This window comes from Onychostoma macrolepis, chromosome 17, assembly GCF_012432095.1.
Source record: "Onychostoma macrolepis isolate SWU-2019 chromosome 17, ASM1243209v1, whole genome shotgun sequence".
NCBI classification, from domain to species: domain Eukaryota; kingdom Metazoa; phylum Chordata; class Actinopteri; order Cypriniformes; family Cyprinidae; genus Onychostoma; species Onychostoma macrolepis.
In genome coordinates this window covers 12963545-12985982 of record NC_081171.1, presented here as the reverse complement: position 1 = coordinate 12985982, position 22438 = coordinate 12963545, and the positions used below count along the sequence as shown (strand labels likewise).

Sequence of the window (22438 nt, the reverse complement as noted above, 5' to 3'; positions counted from 1 at the left end):
ATACAATTACTTTTACTATTCAAATGGAATGTTTGACATGTTTGACATGGTGGATAGTTCATTTGATGCCCAATTTTGGAAGATTTTATAATAGATTTGCAAAGCTTCAAACGTTCTTCATTGTCTGTTTGCACAGGAGTCAAAGTGACGTCCTCTGTCCAAGTGCCGAAGCTGCTGAAACAAGCTGGAGAGAGAGTGATAGTCTTATATGAGAGGCCGGTCCGGCACCAGGTGCCTACTGTGGGCTTGGGGACACTCCAAGAAACCCTAGGCCCAATGGAGGAGCCCAGCTATCTTCATCAGCCTGGGGGCTACGAGGAGGACCCAGCCCCAATAACCACCATGGACATATCTGAAAACAGAGATAATGACTCTGAGTTTGAGGAGCTAATCGTCGAGTCCAAATCAACTGCAGCTCCAGTCACTGTTGACACTAAGGAGGATTTCCTGCTCTCTGTAAACCAAAGTCCCAAAAAAACTGTGGCCAACTTGGCCAAGCCCCTTGGTTCCATCTCGCCAATTCTCAACCGCAGACTGAACCTTCAGTCCCCACTCAAACCCCAGCCCAAAGAATCACCAAAGGCGCCAACTCTCAAGACTGCTGAATCTTCTGAACCACCACAGAGACCAACGGTGCCCCCTCCTCCACCACCTGCACGCCCTCCTGTCCCTCCCAGGCCTCATATAAAAGTCACTTCTGCCTCCTCAGAAACCCAAAGCCTGATCGAAGGTAACGAACCTGCAGTGGAAAGAAGTCCAGAAAAAACGCAACCCACTCCTGCCAATGGTGACAAACCGGTAGAGAAAATCGCTGTTAAGTCACAAGAGCCGAAGCCTGTGAGCAAGCACCCAGAGCCTGCAGAGGAAATCCCGAATATTCCAGCCACAAACAAGCAAGATTCAGCCAAAGACAAGATATCCGAGAGCTCCTCCAACACTAGGGACAGTGTCGATGAGCAGGGTCTCTGGGAATCGTCTGAAATCATGTACCGCAGCAGAGCTGCCCGCTGGAACAAAGCCTCTGTGATCCTTGAGGTGGAAAGCCACCACAAATTCCTTAATGTAGCACTTTGGTGCAAGGACCCCTTCAAGCTTGGTAGTCTCTTGTGCTTGGGGCACATCAGCTTGCGCTTGGAACACATAGCACTGGAATGCTTAGCTACGTCATCTGCTGAATATCAGAGCACCTTCCGTCTATGTGCTCCCGAACCAAGGGCCAGTGTCAGCCGTACTGCTTTGCGCAGCTTGAGCACTCACAAAGGATTCAATGAAAAACTCTGCTATGGTGATGTTACACTCAACTTCACTTACCTTGCAGACGGGGAGTCAGACCTCTCCAGTGGACTGGTAGAACGTGAGCGAGAAGGGAGTCTACAGGAAGAAGACTTAAAAGACCGGGAAAAGGAACGGGAGCAGGTTCTCATAGTAACCCGGGATGAACCAAGTTACAGCGGCATGCAAATCGGAGAGATGCGGCACAATTTTCAAGACACTCAATTCCAGAATCCCACTTGGTGCGAATATTGCAAGAAGAAGGTGTGGACCAAGGCTGCCTCACAGTGCATGACCTGTTCTTATGTCTGCCACAAGAAGTGTCAGGAGAAGTGTCTAACAGAGCACCCTTACTGCGTAGCCGCCTCAGACCGGCGTGGGGCAGATCCTGAGGCCAAGTCTACAATCAATCGGGCAACTACTGGCCTTACACGTCACATTATCAACACTAGCTCTCGACTCCTCAATTTAAGGCAGGTGCCCAAAGCCAGACTTGCAGAACAGGTTGCAGAAATGGGACCAGGGTTGGTGGAACCTTCTCCGAAACACACACCTAACACATCTGACAACGAGAGCAGTGACACAGAGACCTATGCTGGGGCCAGTCCTTCCAAGCAGCCACCTGGAGGCGGTGGCTCCAAACTGGTGCGCAAGGAAGGTGGGCTGGACGACAGCGTCTTCATCGCCGTCAAAGAGATTGGTCGAGATCTTTACCGTGGCCTCCCGACAGATGAACGTTCACAGAAACTTGAGTTTATGTTGGACAAGTTGCAGCAGGAGATTGACCAGGAGCTGGAGCATAACAACTCTTTGAGTGTGGAAGAGCGAGACACGATTGACTCTCGACGCAAGGTCCTCATCTCGGCAGCTCTGGCTAAGTCCGGTGAACGACTCCAAGCTTTGACTCTGCTTATGATTCACTACCGTGCTGGCATCGAAGACCTAGAGTCTGTAGAAAGCACCTCACCATCTGAACAGCATGGCTTTCCAAAGGCCAAAGCTGAGGCTCTGGAGGAGGTGCTGATGGGCACACAAGTGTACGACAGTGACATTTGCAGTCCTGTTGATGTTCAGATGCTGGATGAGATTACAGAGGAGCAGATCTGTGTGGAGGCATTACCGTAAAGATGACAAAAGGCATCAGGGGCTTGGGATTCAAGAACAAAGACCTTTTCTCATATTTGACTCGGTTGACCTGTGGGTGTTCCACAGGTGATTGTGAGGTTTTCAAAAGTATTCCTAAAGATCACTGCAATGTACTGTCAGTTGAGGAATTTTGTGAGAGTGTCAGTAGTTTACCAGTTATTTTTTTTTTTTTTTACATTTAAATTTTTTTAATAAATATTTTCCCCCATCTTTAGTCCTTAGTTACTGTTTTAGAGGACAGAACCATCTGTAGACTTTCAGCAGTATTATATAAAATGCACAGAATATGAGTTCCCATGATCAAACCAAGTTTTACCTGCCTTACCTGAAAGGTGCAGTCAATTGTTTTAAGCATAACAAGCTTCAAAATGGAGAGTTAGTGCGAGCTTGGATATGTATTTTTATTTTAACTTGTATTGGTAGAGACTGAATTATGTACATGTGTGCTGTTAGTGATATTCATGGTTGGAAATGCACCCTGTTCGTTGTGTTTTGAGCTTCAAGCCCCTCTGCCTTACACTATATCCACTACAAAATGTAGGATTATATCCTGAACAGCAGTCCATAGAAAATGATGCCATTCCTAACCAATGTTTTCCTCTATGAAAAGCACCTTTTCTCATGTTACTTTACAGTTGTTACTCATTTTAAAGAATTTCTTTAAATTTCTTTTAAATTTCTTCATTCTTTTGTTAATTTTGTTATTTTTAGAATATTTAATGTTGAATTGAGAGGGGACAGATAATCTTGATGTTATTATAATACTGGGGACCATTCTTTGTCTAATTTATATTTGTCACAAAGCCATTGTGGCTTTTCTTCTTTTTCTTTTTTTGAGGGAGGGATATTTATATTGCATATGTATGTTTCATAATATATTTCCAATAATTGTCACTTATCTCATTACATAATCTCACAATTAATTTGCTTTGAGCTTTTATGAGTTCTAAAATGGTGGCGATTATTCTCAAACCAATTTGGATACTTTTTATCCACCATCAGTTGGTTCTGGTGAATGGTTATGTTTGTGTCAGCCTGCTCCTTTTTGGTTTGGAATGTTTAATTTTATCATCATGCAAGCAAATTTTCAGTATGTCTCACATTCGTGTGCTTGGGCATGATTTGTTGCCATTGAAAGTTCATTTTACATGTTGTAACTAATGAATGTATCTCCCAAATGACTCACTTTACATTCATTATTCCGTTCACCTCTCAACACATCACCTCTCAAAGTGTAAAACGTCATTAAAACTATCTTTTGTCAATGCATACAGTATTCCTTAATTCCCAAAGCTACTGTGTAAGTTCATGAACGGTCTGTAACCTGTCTGCTGGGCTCAAAAGCTGAGAGTATGTTGTGGCCTCTGTCTGTGTATTGCTGGTTAGTTTTCATTTATTTAATTTACTCTAAATGGACTTGGAGTAAGATTCTTTTTTGCTGTTACTTCATGTGGTTTACACAATAGCTACTGTAACTGGCTATATGCATTACTGAATCAAAGATTTTTAGTAAAAACAAACGACAAAGCCTTTAGGTGGCGAGGACAAAACTCCTAGCCCAAGGGTGGCCAACTTCATCCCAAAGAGCCACCGTGTAGATGTCCTCCATCCTTGATATAAACTGACCTGCCTGTAGCTTTCTAGTGACCCTTAGACCTTGATTAGCTTGTTCAGGTGTGTTTGATTAAAGTTGGAGCTAAACTCTGCAGTGGCTCTCCGGGATTGAAGTCCTAGTCCTGTCCTTGTTCAACCAACCTGTGTTAACAGTCGTGCTGTCCTTGTTAACATTTCTGCTGCTATGTAATCTATTCAATGGACATGGGACATCATTTTTAAGGTTGGGTCCCCTCACCCCGGCCCAATGAGTGTGTATCACCATAGAGGATCTTAGTGGACCCCCCTCGTTGCAGGGACAACATACCTTGGTGTAGAATTAAGTCAGTTTTTGCTTGTGCAATATTTGCATAAGAAGTTCATTACCACTCAAACCAGAAAGGATTTTTTTCCCTTTTGATTCACTTGAAGGAATAACATTTAAATGGCAAGCTTTCCAAGTTTTTTTCTGGCTTCTTGTCTAGTAGCTGCTGCTGTAATTCTGTGCTTTTCAAATACAACGCCACGATCATATGCTCTCAAAATATTTCTCCAATTATCTCTATCACAAAAGAAAAAAAAAACAAAGGTAACAAACAAGTACGAAACATCACATCTTCTTCGGCAAACTGTGGTTAAGCTTTTCTGGGAAAGCTGTTGTTCTTATTGGAAGCTATGTCATGTTTAAAGCGCTATTGTAAAAAGCCTAGTAATGTAGGTGACTTTCAACCCTGTTTTTCTCCCTGAACTTACAGAGTGCTCAACATGTGGGTTCATCCTTTCTTTTTTTGTTGTTGTTGGTGTTGTTTTTGCTTCATGTAAATATGATTTTGTTCTTTTGTGGGTTTTATTTATGGTGGAGGGCATCTTCTGACAAAGTGCACAGCTTTTAAACTTGCTGCAAGACCTTTACGCACTGACATATCATATTTGCTTATGCACTTGAGATAAATAAATTATTAGAAATGAAAAAAAGTTCCTCTGTAATTTTTGCACCTTCCCGTTCTCACTGCTCTGCTGTAGGCTAGGTATATCACTTATTACAATGACTCTAGAAGCAAGACGAATACTGCAACAGAATTCATTTTTAAGTCTCCAGTGGTCATTTTCGCTACATTTGATAGCCGTGAAGCCAGTTGCGTTCTCAATCCTGTGTTTAATGGAAAGGTAGCACGGTGGAATGTTTAATGTGTGAATGACTCCTTACGTGTAGTGGGTTAAACTGGATGGACCGTCACTTCTGAAAACCTTGCGAGCTGATATCAGGATTATCAAAAACGAAATGTTCATAACATTAGCCATTAATAAGACATTGGGAGCAGGTGGCATTTCGTTAGTGGTGAACCCGTTAACAAGATTGCCACGCTGCAGAATCAATAACAGGAAATAACACTCTTAAACCTTAGTCCAATTGAGTAAAGCAAAGCACATTTTTAAATCAATAGAACATATTAAAGTTTGATTTGATTGGATAATGCAGTCTTGAATTGTCATTCTAGCAGGTTCTCTTTTCATACCAGTACTAAAATGAATTATCAATCATGTAAAGTCTGTTGTGTTTGCAAGATGATAAAGATCATTGGGGGGAAACAAGCATTATGTCTTTTTAAACATTTATTTTCTATTGCGGTCACACACACATTACCTTCAGAGCTCTAAAGCTGATGTAAAACCTAACCACCAGACCAAACACTGGATATAAAACCATCAACTCAACCTCCTAGTTGATATATTTTAAACACAAACAAGACATACCAGTCTGAAGGCACACACTGACATTGGCACATATTACACTAATTTCTGATAAAACAATTTGAAAATAAATGTCATAATACTCTTAACCCTTACTGGGTAAATGGGTTAAAAAACAACATAGATGTTAAAGGACACTGCTGCAACTCCAACACTGGCAGCACATTTACCAATCTGATTACAGTTTGCGTTTAAAAACTGGCGAATTTTGTCTGCTGACTAGCGCGCATTTGTTCAGTCCACAACTGCAGTTGTTATGATAGGAGATTGGGAGCAGGGCACCGTTCCTCACATCCAACACAAACATCCTCCAGTTGTGCAGATACTTAAAGCTGAGCTAACAAGATTTTTCTCAAAGGCTAGTTCTGGTCGCAATTGTTGCGTTAAACTGATTGTAGCTCCAGAGGAAAACATCTATGACTTTATTTTCCTGGATGTATCCTGCAATAAAATGGATGTTTCCCTCAGTACAGCAATGCCAAGAAAATAAAGGAGAATCAAGCTATATTGAAGACTTATTTCTAAACTGCTTTACCTGTACTAGCCAGATCATTTAACTCCAAAACCAATTATTTCAGCTAATATGAAAATGCCTACTTGATAAACAAAAGATGGGAATTGTACATGTTTTTAATGTTAGATTAAGCTGTCATTTAGCATATGAAGAATACGGTCCATGGTACAATAAGACTTGAATTCTGTTTCTCAAAAACACATTTACAGCTACACTTGCCATTAAATGGTGTTTGCAGCAGGTTGTCTGATTTTAAGGCATAGAATGCATCTTTATTTAATAATAATATAAATAAATAAAAAGACCTGCACAGATCTCTGACTTGATAATTAAGCTCATTGCCTAAATAAATATTTATAGTCTTGATAAAACCCCAGTAATTTCAAATATGGCTTTAAGATTTAAGGAGCTCAATTTAAGGCCATGTTTCATTTCACAGCCAGTTCAGTTCTTAAAAAGAACACATTTGCTAGAAACAAAAAAAAACAGAGGAAAAGAAAAAGTCAAAAATGGGAAAGAGCAGTACTGAGGCATTCTTTAACAAATGAACGTATTAGCATTCCAGCACATTCAAAGGACTTACTAAAATATATAAATATATATATATATATATACTATATACACTTTAAAAGCAAAATATAATCTAAAGTACCTAAAGTATCTGGATGCTTTACAGCAATAATTTACTTTAACTAAACTGAAACAGTTTGTCACCATATGCAATCAAAATTTAGCTGTGGCTCATCTTTGATAGTACAGTACATCATTTTTAGCGGACATCACGCAAGTCACATAAACAGAACGTGACAGGAGGAATTATTGACCTTATGCTTGATTATCTGATGCTGTCAAAAATCAAAAAGCCTAAATGAAAACAACAGCAATGGAATCATATAATGTACCAGATTTGAAGAAATCGATCCCAAACGTGAAAATTCAAGTTTTAATTGACCTAAAATGTTCTTAAGCTGTTCTCTATCATATATGATGTAGTTTGAACTGATTATGGTACGTATAGCAACATTTTAAGGCCCATTTCAAGGTGAGTTCTGACTCGAATACACTGACATTTACGCCTATGAAAAGACTTTAACAGGACCGATAGATACATATATGAAGACCATACTTTCCTACCACAACAGACAAACAATAAATATCCAGTACATATCTGTCCATTAAGTCATACTGAATTAATCTGATCAGCTACCCTGTCTGACTTTCGAATGAGAAAAAATTAATATTGTTATGCTGAAGAAAATTGTAGTTAATGTTTTCCTTTTATCCTCACTGAATTCCCACATTTTGAATCACACACAAATGTTATCCATATCGATAAGGCTGTTGGTTAGATATTTCACCTCTCCCACACTGAGAACAAACAGCAACGAGAACAACTTTGGTTTGCTTCAGAAGAACATGACCATCACAACCACAGGACAGTGAGGGACAGATATGGGACATTCTCACCAATTAGCATTGTGGTTTTCTTTAAAGTCTGTTGCTTTCCTCTTTCATACAGCAAAATAGATACTCTGGGTGACATACATGGTCGAGGGCTTTGATGAGGCTTATTCAGGGCTCTCGGGATCAAAATCGTCACCCATTTGGTAGCTGGAGCCCTGGGTGGAGTAAGAACGGGTCTTCATTGAGCAGTTAGAGTCCATCAGAATGGCCTGAGAAAGAGAAAGAGGTAAGAAACCATTATTGGTGTACAGGACACCTTACATTTATCTAGAGTGATCTTATGCCACATACAAACCACATCAAAGCACATATACTGTGCGTTTACAAAGACTTAGCTTTTATGTATTTGCACAACATTTATGTATGCAGGAAACAATTTATCACACGATTCGATGTTGATTATCGCTTTGCTTGCGCAAAAGATTGTGCAAAAGATTGACATTAAAGAGCGGCAGTGTACAGACGGAAAGGAAGAAAACTTTTGGAACATCATTCCGGACTCACAAAATCACTTCTGTCTCATTTATATGTGAAATTTTGGAAATTTTTTATCTCCGATGCCACTAATTCTCTGTAGACGTGCAGTTATGAAAGACCAGCAGTGACAAACAACAATGATCAATTTATTAAATACCTTTCAAATCAATAACCTGTTAAATTGACAAATAAATAGATGTACTTATAAATAAATAAAATATTAAAATAAAAATGTAATTTATTTATCAAATAAATGAAATGAAATTATTATATTTATAAAATAAAAACACTTCAAATTTACAAATAAATTAATTCTGAATAAAATAAATAAATGATGCCTCATTTCAATTCATGTTTATAATGTTAGCTATCTATGTAGTAATTTATTTTGGAATCTATTCTAGTCTATTTATTTGTCAGTCTGTGTTTTTATGGTTAGTTTATTTATTTTTTATTAAACACTTTAAAGATTTCTTCATTTAATTTGAAGGTGGTACTCTGTGTTAATCTGGTTGGCTACTGCTATTGACAGAAACTTTCATTTCAGAAAAGGACAAATAAAGAGGTCTAAATTGCGTAACCTCACTGTCTCCACTAGCGATTCGATTTCACACTCAATGGAAGCATTCGTGACATCATCAGTTATGGGCGGAGCTGATCTCATTGCTAGTGAGAGATGGTGGGTTTATTGCACTGTGATTGAATGAGGCTTTGATAAAGACGTGCAGATCTGGCTTGTGTGCGTGTGCATGTTAGTGCTCTTCAGGAACAGTGTAGTGCTCCTCTTGAGAAAGAAAGCCCGTGATGCTTGGCTTTGATCACGCAACATTTGAGGGCAAATGCACGAGTCTGTTCAGATCAACATCACTCTTTGATCTTAGCTTAAGGGCATCCTGCGCAGTTTTTATTTGTAGCTATTATGTAACAATTTCCTATTGAAGTCATATTCTATCATGTCAGTGACTTGAAGTTAGAGATTAAATCAAAATGAAAGCATGATTGAATGGCAGGTGGAGAGTGAACATATGGTTATTATTGGAATAATAATAATGATAATAATGAAGGGAGTATGGATACGAGTCAGGATACATGCGTCTTCCATCTTGCAGCAAAGTACAATTGTATAAAATCAAATCTTCTAATTTAATATCCAGTTTTGCATGGAAATTGTCACACTTTAGGAGTAAAACAGATTTCAAATGAAAATTATTTGGAATTGTAAATATAAGCATATGAGCTGTAACACTGCATTAATATTTGTGTTTGAGAGTGAGTAGACTGGAATGAATGTAACGTATGTTGAATTGATGGATGACATGTTGTGGGGTCTGACCATCTTTTCCTCGTTGGCAGGAGGATTTCGCAGGAAGAAACAGAGAGGAGCAAACAGGATGTCTACCACACCAATGATGGTCATGAGCCAGGGGAAGCCAATGCTCCGCGCTATCGCCCCGCCTGCTGATGGACCTATACAACACACATGAGTGTTAAATGCAGTTCACACTTTCGAAAGTAGAAATTCAAATTAATTCATGAGAATTAATAACAGAATTGGAAAACTTACCAAATGCAAAGCCCATGCAGAAGGCAACATCAGCAATGGCGTACACACTACCGTACACAGACACGTGCCTCAGATCTACTAGGTAACCCATGATAGGCATCATGGAGGAGTCCACCATACCTGCAGACCACAAAATATGGACTGTTTCATAAAGTGGGTCTGATGCCATTAGTAAAAATACTTCTATTTTCTGAATATAAAACAATTTTCATTACAAATTACACTGTAAAAAGTGATAAGTTGAAAATTAGGAAACCCGTTGCCTTAAAATGATTAAGTAAATAATAATTTTTTAAAAAGTTAAGTGAACTTGACAATTCACTTAACTTATTTTTTTAAATTATTATTTACTTAATCCTTTTAAGGCAACAGGTTTCCTCATATAGTTTTATCAGCACAACAAAGCTCACCTATTGCAAATCCAACTCCAAAGTTTGGCACAATGAGTCCGTATATGTCTTTTGCAAAAGGCACCTGTTGGACAATTAGAAGCGCTCAATACAGGAAGCTGCATATATATCTTATTAATTATTACATTATAAGTGAAAACACCAAATACAGTCAAACATTCTGTAGAACAGACCACCGATTTGTGCCTTTTCATAACCTTTTTAACCCTGATGTTTTTTCCAAATGTGCACTTGACTCTCATCTGAACTTGTTTTCCAGTCTAATCTGATAAGCATCTATAAGAGAACAGACTGTCTTCCTGCTAAGCAGGATGTGTCTAGGGCAAAGAGAGTCAGAGCTCTTTTTTAAAATAAACTTTCTTTCCAGCCCTCAACTGCGCTAGAGGGCAACAAAACATCTTAGGCCTCTCTGAGCCACAACAGTATTGAAATGACAGACAGATAAGGTGTTGAAATATTCACAGGTGTGGTGTGTTCTTTGAGAGAAGTTGATCCCTGACAGGGATTTAGTCTAAAAAACGTACACAGAGAATGCTGATTCCAACCAGAAGCATCCCTATAAGCGAGCACAGCCATCTACAGAGAGGGAGAGAGAGAAAAAATTTAAGATGAGGCCAACAAATGTCTGCTGTTCTGAACCAGAGGTTGCTGGGGACTAAGACATTCAGTAACAAAGCTCAAACAACAGCACCAGTCCTAATAGAGACGCATAAAGATCGTAAAATGTCACAGTGCAAATCTACAGGCCCTGCTGAGTTTTTCCACTGACAATTCAAATGCTTTGCCAGACATGCCTCTCTTTTCTTAGAAACATCTCCAGGCATTTTTAAGAGAATGTCATGTGTGACACAAAAATGCAGACATTCATCCAGGGTCCAAAATTAACATTCAAAGTTTGGCCTGTAACTATTAGAAACTGTACCATAATACACATAATTAATTAACATAATTAACATTCAAAAGTTTGGGGTCAGTAAGATTTTATTTTTGAATTAATTTTATCTTTCATTCAGCAAGGATGCATTAAATCGATAGTACCAAAAGTGATAGTAAAGACATTTTATAATGTGACAGAAGATTTCTATTTTACATAAACGCTGTTCTTCTGAACCTTCTATTCAAAGAATCCTGGGGAAAAAATATCAGGTCTCCACCAAAATATTAAGCAGCAAAATGGTTTTTCAGCTTTAATAAAAATGTTATTTGAGTAGCAATTAGATAGCATATTAGAATGATTTCTATGTAATAAATAATAAATGATACTTAATTTTAATGAAAGTATATTGTACAAAATAGTTATAGCCAATAATATTCGCAATCCAGTCGACATCGGCAGGTGTGACTGTTAATTTTGGACCCTGCAGACATAACATAAAAATGGGAAACATGTACGGTATATGCCTCTTATAAGAGCTTATGGTTCATTAAAAGTAGTGTGTATAATTTAAACAAACAAATAAACAGCATGCTGTTGAGACTGATTTTTAAAAACACAATTACAAAACCTGGCGACAGAAACTCATTTAGAGCTGTTTCAAAACAGAGGAAGCTGATAGCAAAGCGAAGGAAGATAAGGCAAGAGAAGTAGGGAAAAAAACACATTAATTTCCCTCTCCTACCTCCCCATTTTGTGAGCCAAAACGGCAAAGATGTTGGTCCCTATTAGATATGAGATGCTGGCTGGCACGAATGCAACCCCTAAAAGGAGAGAGGAGAGAGAGAGAGAGGGGAGAGCTCAGATAAGACGACACAATATCAGTTTGATCTCAAAGCTGCTGTTCGTCTCACAGATGCTGTTATGAAGCTGCTTCTCTCATTCTCCCGCTCCTTCTCTTTCATTAGCTCTCTTGCTTTCCTTTGCCTGCCAATGACACCTCAATATCCTGCCAGACCAAAGACACTCCCTTTCCCGCCCTCACTCTCCCTGTTTCTCTGCTTTCCTTTCTCTCTCTTTCTCTTTATTATCTGTCAAAGCTTTGTAAACAGCAGGAAAACTGTGGAGAAACCCAGAAGAAACTAACTGTTTAAATTGTATCTTACAGTGTGGAGTGTTTTACACAATTCTGGAAGTGTGTGGAAATTCATTTTAAACTATTGTAAAATTATTATTATTAGCAAATTGTTTGAATCTGTGGACATAAATCTGTCATTTGCTCCCCTCACCAAAAATTAAATAAAAATACAGTATATACAGTATAACAATATATATATATATATATATATATATATATATATATATATATATATATATATACTTTATAGATTTTTAAAGAAAATTAAAAAGACAAAAAGTAATTTCCTCCTAAAATGCTCTTAAAATGTAATTCTCATTATAATAAAAGAAATTCATTCTCACTATTACAATAAAGAAAATCATCCAGTTCATTTTAAAAATCAGCATAAATTAAGTTCAGTAAAACAAATACTAATATGATGTTTACTTAAAATTGTACTTTACAAATATATTTTACAATTTAATCTCTTAACTGTCACCGTCCCCTCTGCGGGACGCCTACGTTTACTTCACTATTTTACAATTGAATCCTAATCTAATCATGACAAACTGTATATCGTTGGAAAGGTCTAAGACTCCTAAATAGGTATTTTACCACTTTCTCTGTTAAAAAATTATGTAGGGAAAGTAATAGATTAATTTATGACAAGAGTGCACCTGAAAAAAAATCTGTATCATAACAGGAGTTCTGACCTTTGTCACAGAAAGTCTTCTTAGTTGCCTTTTTCTCTATCACGAATTAGAAATCATAAGAAATTATATATCAGTTGAAAACTTAAAATCTCAAAATTCATCCTTTGAAACCCATTTTAAAATCAGACATTGCATTACCATGGAAATGGTACATCAAAATGTTTTCATTCATGAATTATAAAAATGTAAGTTTGGATAGTGCTCTATAATGTCTATGTTCAAAACTGTGAGTGACAGTTAAGGGGTTAAATTATATAACATTTTTACATTACAGCAGTTTCAGAATGAGCTTAATAAGAGAACTTCAGGGGGTTGTGAGTTGATGAAAAGCTAATAATAAATTAATTAAATAACAAAAAAGGTAAATAATAAATAATAAATTATTTACAGTAAATAAATAATACTATTAAATAATAATAAATTTTATTTAAAATACATTTTAAAATATAAATTTATTCTTCATGCAAAATATACTAATAAATAAAACATACATTAGGCTTTATTTGCTGTTTCTTTCACTTTGTCCATAATTGTTAATTGTAATTGTCCATAATAAACTCATTGTAATTTATGCCCTTTTTCTATCTCGCCCACAGTAACCATTTCTCTGGAAAGACGGGATTTGAAGAAATGTGTAAGTGTGCACATTAACAAGAAGCACATTCTCCAACCTAGCTGCCATTTCCTGGGACACATAGTCTCCATCATCCAGATGGGCAGAGCTGGCTCCAGCATAGCAATGGCCATGTTAGCAAAACAAATGGAACCTGAAAAAGAAAATGAGGAGGGTAAGTGGATTCATTCTCTGAAGAATTCTGTCTTTCTGTCCATCTCTCCCCCTCCTTCAACGGCCATTCTTTTCCTTTCTCAGATATAATAAACTGCATCATCTTGCCCCTGCACTCAGGCCACTGTAATTGGAGAGGAGGGGAGGCAGAGACAAACACAGATGTGTTTCTTGACCACTTCACTCTCTCTCTCTTTCTCACATATACACACACTTGACACTTTCTTATCCTTCTCTCACAGAAAGATGACCCTCTTAAATGTGTCACACCCCTTACAGCACTAAATGCCACACATAATTGACTAAAACATTGGTTTCTTTCTTTACATGTATTCAAAAACTCACAATTCTGAATCCATTCTTATAAAAAGCATTCACCTTTTTAAAAAAAATAAGGTTTGCATTTTATTTTTGATAAAACAGTAGGAATGAACAGTTAATTTGTGTTTACTGGTCTGACCTGCTGCGATGAGGATGTATGGATCCTTCATGAGGGTAATTAGTGAAGTTCCTTTTTGGGTCTGGGAAAAAATTAAAACATAAGTCCATTAATATCAAGTTGTTTTTTTTAATTGCAAGCAATTTACCGTAAACATCAATGTTACAGTTTAAAAACAACAGCAACGATGCCCTTGCCAGTCAAAAACGTATCATACTGGGGACGTGGTCTTGTGTCACAGGAAACAAATCCTGAATACCATAGTTATCCATTTATTCCTATGGGGAAATTTAAAAGAAATGTTCAATAGATTTTTGCTGTATCTGAAGTGAATACCACAACTTTCTGCAATGTTTTTATTAATTAAAGCAAAATTTAACATGTTTACTTTATTTATCAGGATATAATAAGACATTTATTTATTTATTTGTGACCCTGGACCACAAAACCAGTCATAAGTGTCAATTTTTCGAAATTGAGATTTATACATCATCTGAAATCTGAATAAATAAGCTTTCCATTGATGTATGGTTTGTTATGATCGGACAACATTTGGCAGAGATACAACTATTTGAATATCTGGAATCTGAGGGTGCAAAAAAATCTAAATACTGAGAAAATCACCTTTAAAGTTGTCTAAATGAAGTTCTTAGCTATGCATATTACTGATCAAAAATTAAGTTTTGATATATTAACAGTAGGAAATTCACTAAATATCTTCATGGGACATGATCTTTACTTAATATCCTAATGATTTCTGGCATAAAATAAAAATGGATAATTTTGACCCATACAATGTATTTTTGGCTATTGCTAAAAATATACCCGTGCAACTTAAGACTGGTTTTGTGGTCCAGGGTCACATTTGATATGGGATTTCGTCTCATTCCATTAACAATCCTGGTCTCAATCAGGTCAGGCGAGTTTTTCTAAAGGGATGTACTTCAGGGCATATAATTCTATTTGAGAAATCTTGCCCTAGTCACCACAGCGGTTCCCATGGAGATGGACTCCTTGAGAGTCACACAAGACAATATATATAATGCCCCGTATGCAGTCTATTCCCTTTAGGACACCTCTAAGCGATCAGTGAAAAGAAGATCACAAACAACTTTGTGAGTGACAAAATATACCAGTCTTAACTCTCCATATTGATGTGGGAATTGTGGCATCGCTAGTGCAAATGCCCAGGCTACATTTCTTGAAGGGACTAAAGGATTTCAGAAATATTCTTCATTTTAGCTTTAGGTATGACTGTTTTGCCAAAAGAATGGTAAAGCATATTATGGTAAAGTGATTAAAAGATGATGCCTATACTATTTATAATGTTAAAATAGTCTGTTTCTTCTATAACAGCATAATACTTAGAAACTGTGAGTGAGCCATGTGTTGGTTGATTGGAAACATTGCTCTGTTTTTATTTAAGCATCCTAGCAACAACACTGACTCAACTGATGCTGTGAGTTTCGGGGAGATGTATTTCCATCGTTCAACCAATGGCAGACAAGGAATTTAACATTTAACATTTAACATTTTCAGTCTAGTCATAACAGCATTTTGCAAGAAATGCCTGCATTGACACTCTTTTTTTTGGAGCAGTCACCAGGCAACGACTAACAATTACCCCCCTCATTAAATCAGCACTGCTTTACTCCCCTTCACTGCACGTACTGCTCCTCTGCGGACATATCATCCCACTCACATTCAGTGGTACTGCCCTAATAACCAGGTTAATTCATTCTGCGAATGGTCTCATTGAAGATCGCGACCCCCAAACAATTAGTGTGGTATACTGTGGTATAATGACAAAAGTAACTGACCTTTTAACCAGTGTCACTCTGATCTGCTGAAAATATAATCTTTATGTCACATAATTGATCAAGTGTTAGCTTTTATTAGTTTATATTAAATCTTAGCTGGCAGAAAGTGCAGAAGGACATTTGTCCTCAAATTGTTATTGCTGCCTATCACTAACTGACAATTTATAAAAAATAAAGGTTCCAAAAGAATTTTCTTGCAGTTATGCCATAGAATAACCATTTTTGGTTCACCAAATAACTTTTTTGTGAACAGTTCTTAAAAGACAATTTTTTTCTTAGTGTGAAGAACATAATCTAAAGAACCTTTTTTATTTTATTTTGTACAATAAAAAGGTTCCATGGATGTTAAAGGTTATTCAATGGACCGTAAATTCCAATAAAGAACTTTTCATTTTAAGAGCGCAGCAACATTTCCCATTAGATTTCTTTTTAAGATTATTTATTGCTGGAAAATAGTGGGTTAAATGCTTCATTCCTCCAGAAAGATGACAAAATCTCACGGATAACCCAAACACGAGGGGCTACATAAATACACACACTGTCTGTAAGGGCACTTGTGGTCTCTGTAGTAACTGATACCCATCAACCCCATTGATCAAAGTCAGACATGCTTTGATTGGATCAGCCACTCCATTGTACATTTCCTATTACTGTGACGCAAACCACAGCACTACTCCAAATGCACTGTCCCTCTACACACATCGCTATAAACATGCACTACAATCTACAAATACATACACTGTAATCCATATAAACATATTTTCAATCCCAAATACATATTGAGGTTTAAAAGTACCCAGTGTGAGACCCAAACTCCCCTTGAAAATCATTCTAGTCCTGTTACTGATAAGACTAGACCAATCATAGTACGAAACACACTAAAGCTGCTTCTCCCAGTTTTTGCCCACAAGATGAATACCAAGTAAAGATTCAATGTAATGTGGAGCTTTTTGAAGTTCTATTTCCCATTAAGGTACAACTACAAAATTACAAATATGAGCAAAGCAATTACAAAAACGAGCCCAAATCATGATTAATAGTCTGTGCAAATCTTTTGCTAGGTCATAGTAAGCCTCTTGCTCAGGATATTAGACCAAATAATTGTCATTTTAAATCCCAAATATCAGTGGAGCTATAAAACCCAAGTATTTACATATTCTTTGTCAAAATGTTCACACAAAGCCTTTCAAATGCAGAGCTTGACCTTTAGGTGAGCATTTACCTAATGCTATACATCACAACTAACCCCCCCCCCAGAAAAAGTATTCAGATCAGATCAGGAAAGAAGGTACTGTACTCACCTCTGGTTCGACCTTCGAAGGCTGAAGCACAAATAGCTGCAAAGCTGCTCATGACAATAAGAAAAAAACATCAGATATGAAGCCATCTTGTTCAGCATCAGAAATACAGTTATAATGAGTTTCTGTCACCAGTATTCAATTCCACACTTGTATCACAATAACATGAAGCTTTGCTACTTAATCTGTCATTCCCATTGTTTTGATTGGAAAAATGTTGGCAAGCTTAAAAAAACAGATATTGATGAACTCACCTCCATCAAGCACCGCCAGCACTGCCAGGATAAGGAAAGGAGCCGTCTTACCGACAAACTCATACATGACACTGCCAAACGGAGGGCCAACTGCACAAAACACACACACATACAGTATACTGCATACTACTCAGAGACTTAATGCAAGCACTGCACCTCAAAGTATCTTCACTTTGAAAACTCTGACGTTGACAATATGCTTTGAATGAACACAGGCCACAAATCCAATACTAATTGCCCTGCAGAGTGTTCACATAACCAAAGTTACCAAACCACAGTAAAACAATAAATTGTGCTACAACAACAAACCCCTTTCAAGTCTCAAACTATCCAGATGAATATAGTTTCATAGGTTTTAACTGAAATTATTGTGCTCCATTTTTCTGCTGCTCTCCACTTGATTAACAAGTACAATATTTGTGCATTTTAATGACGACAGCAAAATGTAATCACTTAGAACACACAAGATAGCTCTTATCCGGTGGATCAAATTTTTTTTTTAATACTTTACTTGCCATTATGAATAAAATAATGGACTATCAAGGATTAAACATCCTGCAACAGTGGTTAAAGCATGACATCATTAATGGGAAGCACTAGTTTCAGGCCCCACTCAGGCCATTTCTTCTGACCACTGCTCTTGGGCTTTAAACGTGCCACTTAAAGTTACCTCCCAATCTTAAATTCCAAGGCACTTAATTCATAACCACCCAACGTGATGTTTCTCTCTTTGCTTGGTATGCATTTCAAGGGGTAAGATTAGAGTTAGGATTCAAGATCTCCAATGTAACAGTGCAAACCAAGTTTTGCAGAATATTAAAAGAATGGAGTGTTGGCTTGTTGGCAGAAGCTATTTACACTAACTCCACCCACCAACGTGTGATTGGCATAGTCAACATAATAAAAGACAGATGCCAATCGTCAGCTCCAGTGGCGCAGATGGTAAAGTGTGTGTCACACTCCTTTTAACGCGATCGACCTGGGTTTGAATCCGTCTTTTGGTGAACTTTTTTTCTCCCTTTTCAAATTTCAAATCACATCAGAAAAGCATTTATTTTTAATAAAAATTAAGGAAATAATCAAAAAGTTGAAAATAAAGTATCGGGTAGGTATAAGGAGGGCTTTTGTCCCAATAAGGTGTCATCCATTTAATAATTTGAATTAAAATGAAAATTTACACTCAATAAGTTATTACTACATACTGTTTTATAATGTTTTACAATACTGAGGTGCAGATAATTGCCACTATTTGCAAAATCCTGATATTTTAACATAGTGTAAATAGAATCTATAGCTATTTTCACTTAAGCCGCTGCCTTAAAAGGAAAATTAATCATACGGTACACACCCAAAACTCCCATGGCTAGTCCTCCCAGGGCAATTCCTATAGCATTTCCTCTTTCCTCATCATCTGTGTAAACACTTGCCAGCATCCCCATACCTGCATAACGACACACAGAAGTTATAGAGGTTAAAGTTTTTTTTTCTTGTCTGTTATGTTAGTATTATATTAGTATGTCTGCTTATTAGTATTTTGTGCAATATAATAGATTTCTTTAGCTTTTTTAGCATCCATCATAATAAATAAATCCACCACAAAAAATATTTGTATGTGCTTTTTGGGGTATACATTTAATCGTGTTCAAGCTCTTTCAAAAGATTGAGGCAAATGTGATTCCTCACAATATTAGCCTTTTAAATTCTAGCAATAAACCAAAGAATAAACTCAATAAAATGTTTTTTTTTTTTTACAATGAAATAAGTAATCAGGAGTTTCAAGAGCTAGTTTTCTAATCTAGATCCAAGGTTGTATATATCTTTGAATGGGATCAGGGTGCATTTTACACAAGCACCTGAACACCACATTAACATTAACAGTGGCTTTATGCATGCAGAGTTCCGAGAACATCAAAGTCAAATGTGTTTTAGCGCACTCAGGTTTACAAATTGCGCACTAAATAAACATTACATTGCAGCTTTTGACAGCATCCTTTTGTATTCTAATGTAAGGTCGCACAAGATCTGTTACCCGCCACAGAAGAACAGGAAGAGCCGACACCTTGTAGAGATCTGGCCAAAAACAGCAACGTATAGCTCGATGAAAACGCAAACACTTCACACAGAGTAAAACGCAGACAGGAGAAAAAGAAAAAACAGACATATTTATCGTAGAAGTACACACAACAAACAGTTTGTGGCTAAATCTTACATTGTATAGTGCACCTTCTCCACCCCTTTTCATAAAGACACTTAGAAATTAGATTAATGTTTAAAAAAAGGGTTAGAAATTATGCTTTATGTACTCACTTAGGGTTGACAAAAACATGATGCAGAAACCAGCAAACATCGGGATCTGGTATCCTATTCTGCAATTATAAATATGGAACTTCTTGAACCTCTTGCACCAACATTTTTCATTTGACCACAAAAATTAAACTTGCAGTGCTGGCATCACTCAGAAGTCAAATCAAGATGTTTTTGTTTAGGTTTTCTTTTGCTTCACATCTTGTGAGTTACGCTTAGTGCATTACTAACGGTGATGTGCATTGCTAAAGAAAATATTACTGATCCCAAGATTTTGCCATGCGTAGTGAGATCCGTTCAATGCAGCGGTGCTGAATTAAACTGGACTGGCCAATATTCAGCATGTAGAGGGGTGAAGGCACATGCACGAGTGATCACACTACTGCTGATCACTCAGACGGAAACAGAAAGAGAATTGCACTGCAATATTCACCTTACTTACACTCCATTTACACTCACTGCACGCACAAACATATCATGCAATCTCATGCTCCTTTTGAGAGAAATGCTAGTTGCTGTACCTGTTGGTTAGGGGCCCTATGAAGGGGTTAGTAATTAACTGTACTGTTGCTTTGGAGGCAAACAACAGACCAACTTTCACATTCTCATTCAGAAGCTGGTCATCTGCTTTGGGACAGTCTGACTTATTTTGAGGGGGCGTCACAGAAGTAAGGGCCGGGGACATTGGGCTAGCCGTGCTCATCTGTGGGCTGAAGCCGGTCACGCGTGTTGTGTTATCGTACAGAGACACAATGCTCTGAAAGGTGCCAGATGGGGACAGAGGGGACATGGAGTGATTTCGGACTGACTGAGCAGCCTCGTCGTCCACTGTGTACAGGTAGCTTGGAATAATAGGCACTACAGAGAGGAAAGAGAAGAGATAATAATAACCATGAGACAGAGATTGATATCATTAATATGTGTATACATGGTCTTAAATTATATCCTACATTACTTGAGGTTTGACAGTGAGCAAGCTTTATTCTACTCTTAAAACATAGCCTAGATAATATTCAGGAAATCACAAATCAGTTTTAGAATCAATGTTTACCAATCATTTTCCAGAAAAACTGAAGTTCAAAGATTTATCTAGCTGTGTAACACCACATTTGACCTTTCAAGTGAACAATTGGGTTTGACATTATCATGCGTAAATAACCCACAGGGACACCGTGTGCGATAACGCTCAAAAGCCTCTTCATTCAACACTTGAGCCAAAGAACGACAGGTTCATTTTCCGCCTGGTTCCATCTGTATGTACACACAGGCCATATTCATCGTGTGTATTATTTCCAGCTTAATTGCCGTGCTCGTTTCTTGGCTCGCGGACGTGAGAACAAACACAGACAGTTTAGCGCGCGCGCGTCACTGTCACATATGAGAGAGCGCGCGCGCGGACGGAGCTCTGGCAGCATTTGAGGACATGATACTTTAATTCAGATCAACTGCAGCCATTGGAGAAGCCGACAATTTCGAGTTTACACGGGGAAACAGTCGTTTAGGATAGTTAAAGGTATTTTATTAAGGCCTATATCCTAGGCATATAAATCAGATTTATCATTTTACTTTTAATGCAAGTTTTTTATTTATTTATTTATTTTTTTAAGTTTTTGAAATAATTGAAATCAAACAATTTAATTTAATTTAAAATTGATTATTGAATAAATAAATAAATAAATAAATAATTATAACCTATATGCAAAAACATTTTTTCCAATGCTAATTTCGTTTATTTTAGAAGACCCGCCCTGTAGGCTAATTATAACATTTGTACACTCTTTGCGAAGGTTTGAGTTTTATTTGAATTCACATTGTTGTAATACAAACATAATGCAAAATATATGAATATATGAAATGGTAAGTTTTGTGAATATTACAGATATATTATGAAAGCATATTAGCCATGTGATAATATAAGCTGTTATCATTAAATGCATCATATGTTTATAAGGCGTGTTTGCATGAACAGTTTATCATTGATCGCTGAGGGATATGTGCTCGCTGCGTCATATAGCCTATGCCTGCACATGTAACAGGTGTGAACAATAGTAGCACTTACCGACCACCGTCAACAGCATATTGTCCAACAGCAAAGCAATGAAAACGATCAACAGAATCAGCCTCCGAGACTGTCTTTCTTCTCTTAGCCATGTTAATAAACTAAAATCTCTAAGAGCATCAAATAGTCCCATTTTAATAAAATCCAAGAGCGAGTGAAAAAGATCCTGCAACAGACAATAAAAAAGAAAGAAAAAGACTGTCAAAAAACATCAGTGGCATCAAAACATTGTAAAATGTGTTTAATAATACTGTACATAGAAAAACTTGAGGGAGAAACCTGATTACTAATATGAGAGAAATATGTCAAATAGGCTATTAAAGTAAATTTACACTTTTATAGAATTATAAATACGTGCACTGGAGCTCTCTGAAAATAATAAACTATCAACAATTGTGATTTTTCTCTTTCTTATGCTAAGTCTAAATATTTGCAATGAATAATACACCCAGTATGGTTTTAATTCTTACCTTATAAGCACATTTGCATTGAGCTTTGCTGTCAGATCCCGGGTGAAAGGCACGCTGGATGCGGAGCGTTTTAGTTGCTTGACTGCTGTTTGACGTCACGCTGAGAAC

General features: G+C 37.2%; 2 protein-coding genes across 3 annotated transcripts in view; one reads left to right on the top strand and one right to left on the bottom strand.

Moving 5' to 3' along the window:
* The window catches only part of pdzd8 (PDZ domain containing 8), a 37847-nt gene extending 32905 nt beyond the window's left edge, over positions 1-4942 (top strand). Inside the window, exon 5 of the mRNA XM_058748855.1 lies at positions 137-4942. Within this exon, the coding sequence (XP_058604838.1) occupies positions 137-2397 (2261 nt within the window). The 3' untranslated portion in view covers positions 2398-4942. The remainder of the gene's footprint in view (positions 1-136) is intronic.
* On the bottom strand, positions 2575-22419 carry slc18a2 (solute carrier family 18 member 2). 2 transcript variants are annotated; one of them, XM_058748856.1, is made up of 16 exons: positions 22331-22419; positions 21861-22026; positions 20323-20659; positions 19805-19863; positions 19527-19610; positions 18846-18938; positions 17498-17587; positions 17247-17290; positions 14147-14207; positions 13571-13666; positions 11812-11890; positions 10717-10768; positions 10193-10256; positions 9783-9902; positions 9552-9685; positions 2575-7950 (listed from the first exon to the last, which is right to left on the bottom strand). In XM_058748856.1, the coding sequence occupies exons 2-16, from the start codon at positions 21991-21993 to the stop codon at positions 7846-7848; spliced, it is 1551 nt and encodes a 516-aa protein (XP_058604839.1). In that variant the 5' UTR covers positions 21994-22026; positions 22331-22419; the 3' UTR covers positions 2575-7845. The 2 variants fall into 2 exon arrangements, with proteins under 2 accessions (XP_058604839.1, XP_058604840.1); XM_058748857.1 differs by lacking the exons at positions 21861-22026; positions 22331-22419 and adding an exon at positions 20965-21148.
* Between the last annotated feature and the right edge of the window lie 19 nt (positions 22420-22438).

Excerpts from the sequence above, each read along its gene's own strand:
- slc18a2 (XM_058748856.1), bottom strand. The coding sequence starts at position 21,993 with ATGGGACTATTTGATGCTCTTAGAGATTTTAGTTTATTAACATGGCTA. Across the intron at positions 11,891-13,570 it reads TCCCAGGAAATGGCAGCTAG|GGGTTGCATTCGTGCCAGCC; the intron begins GTTGGAGAATGT and ends CTCTCCTTTTAG. Across the intron at positions 10,769-11,811 it reads TTGGCTCACAAAATGGGGAG|ATGGCTGTGCTCGCTTATAG; the intron begins GTAGGAGAGGGA and ends CCCTCTCTGTAG.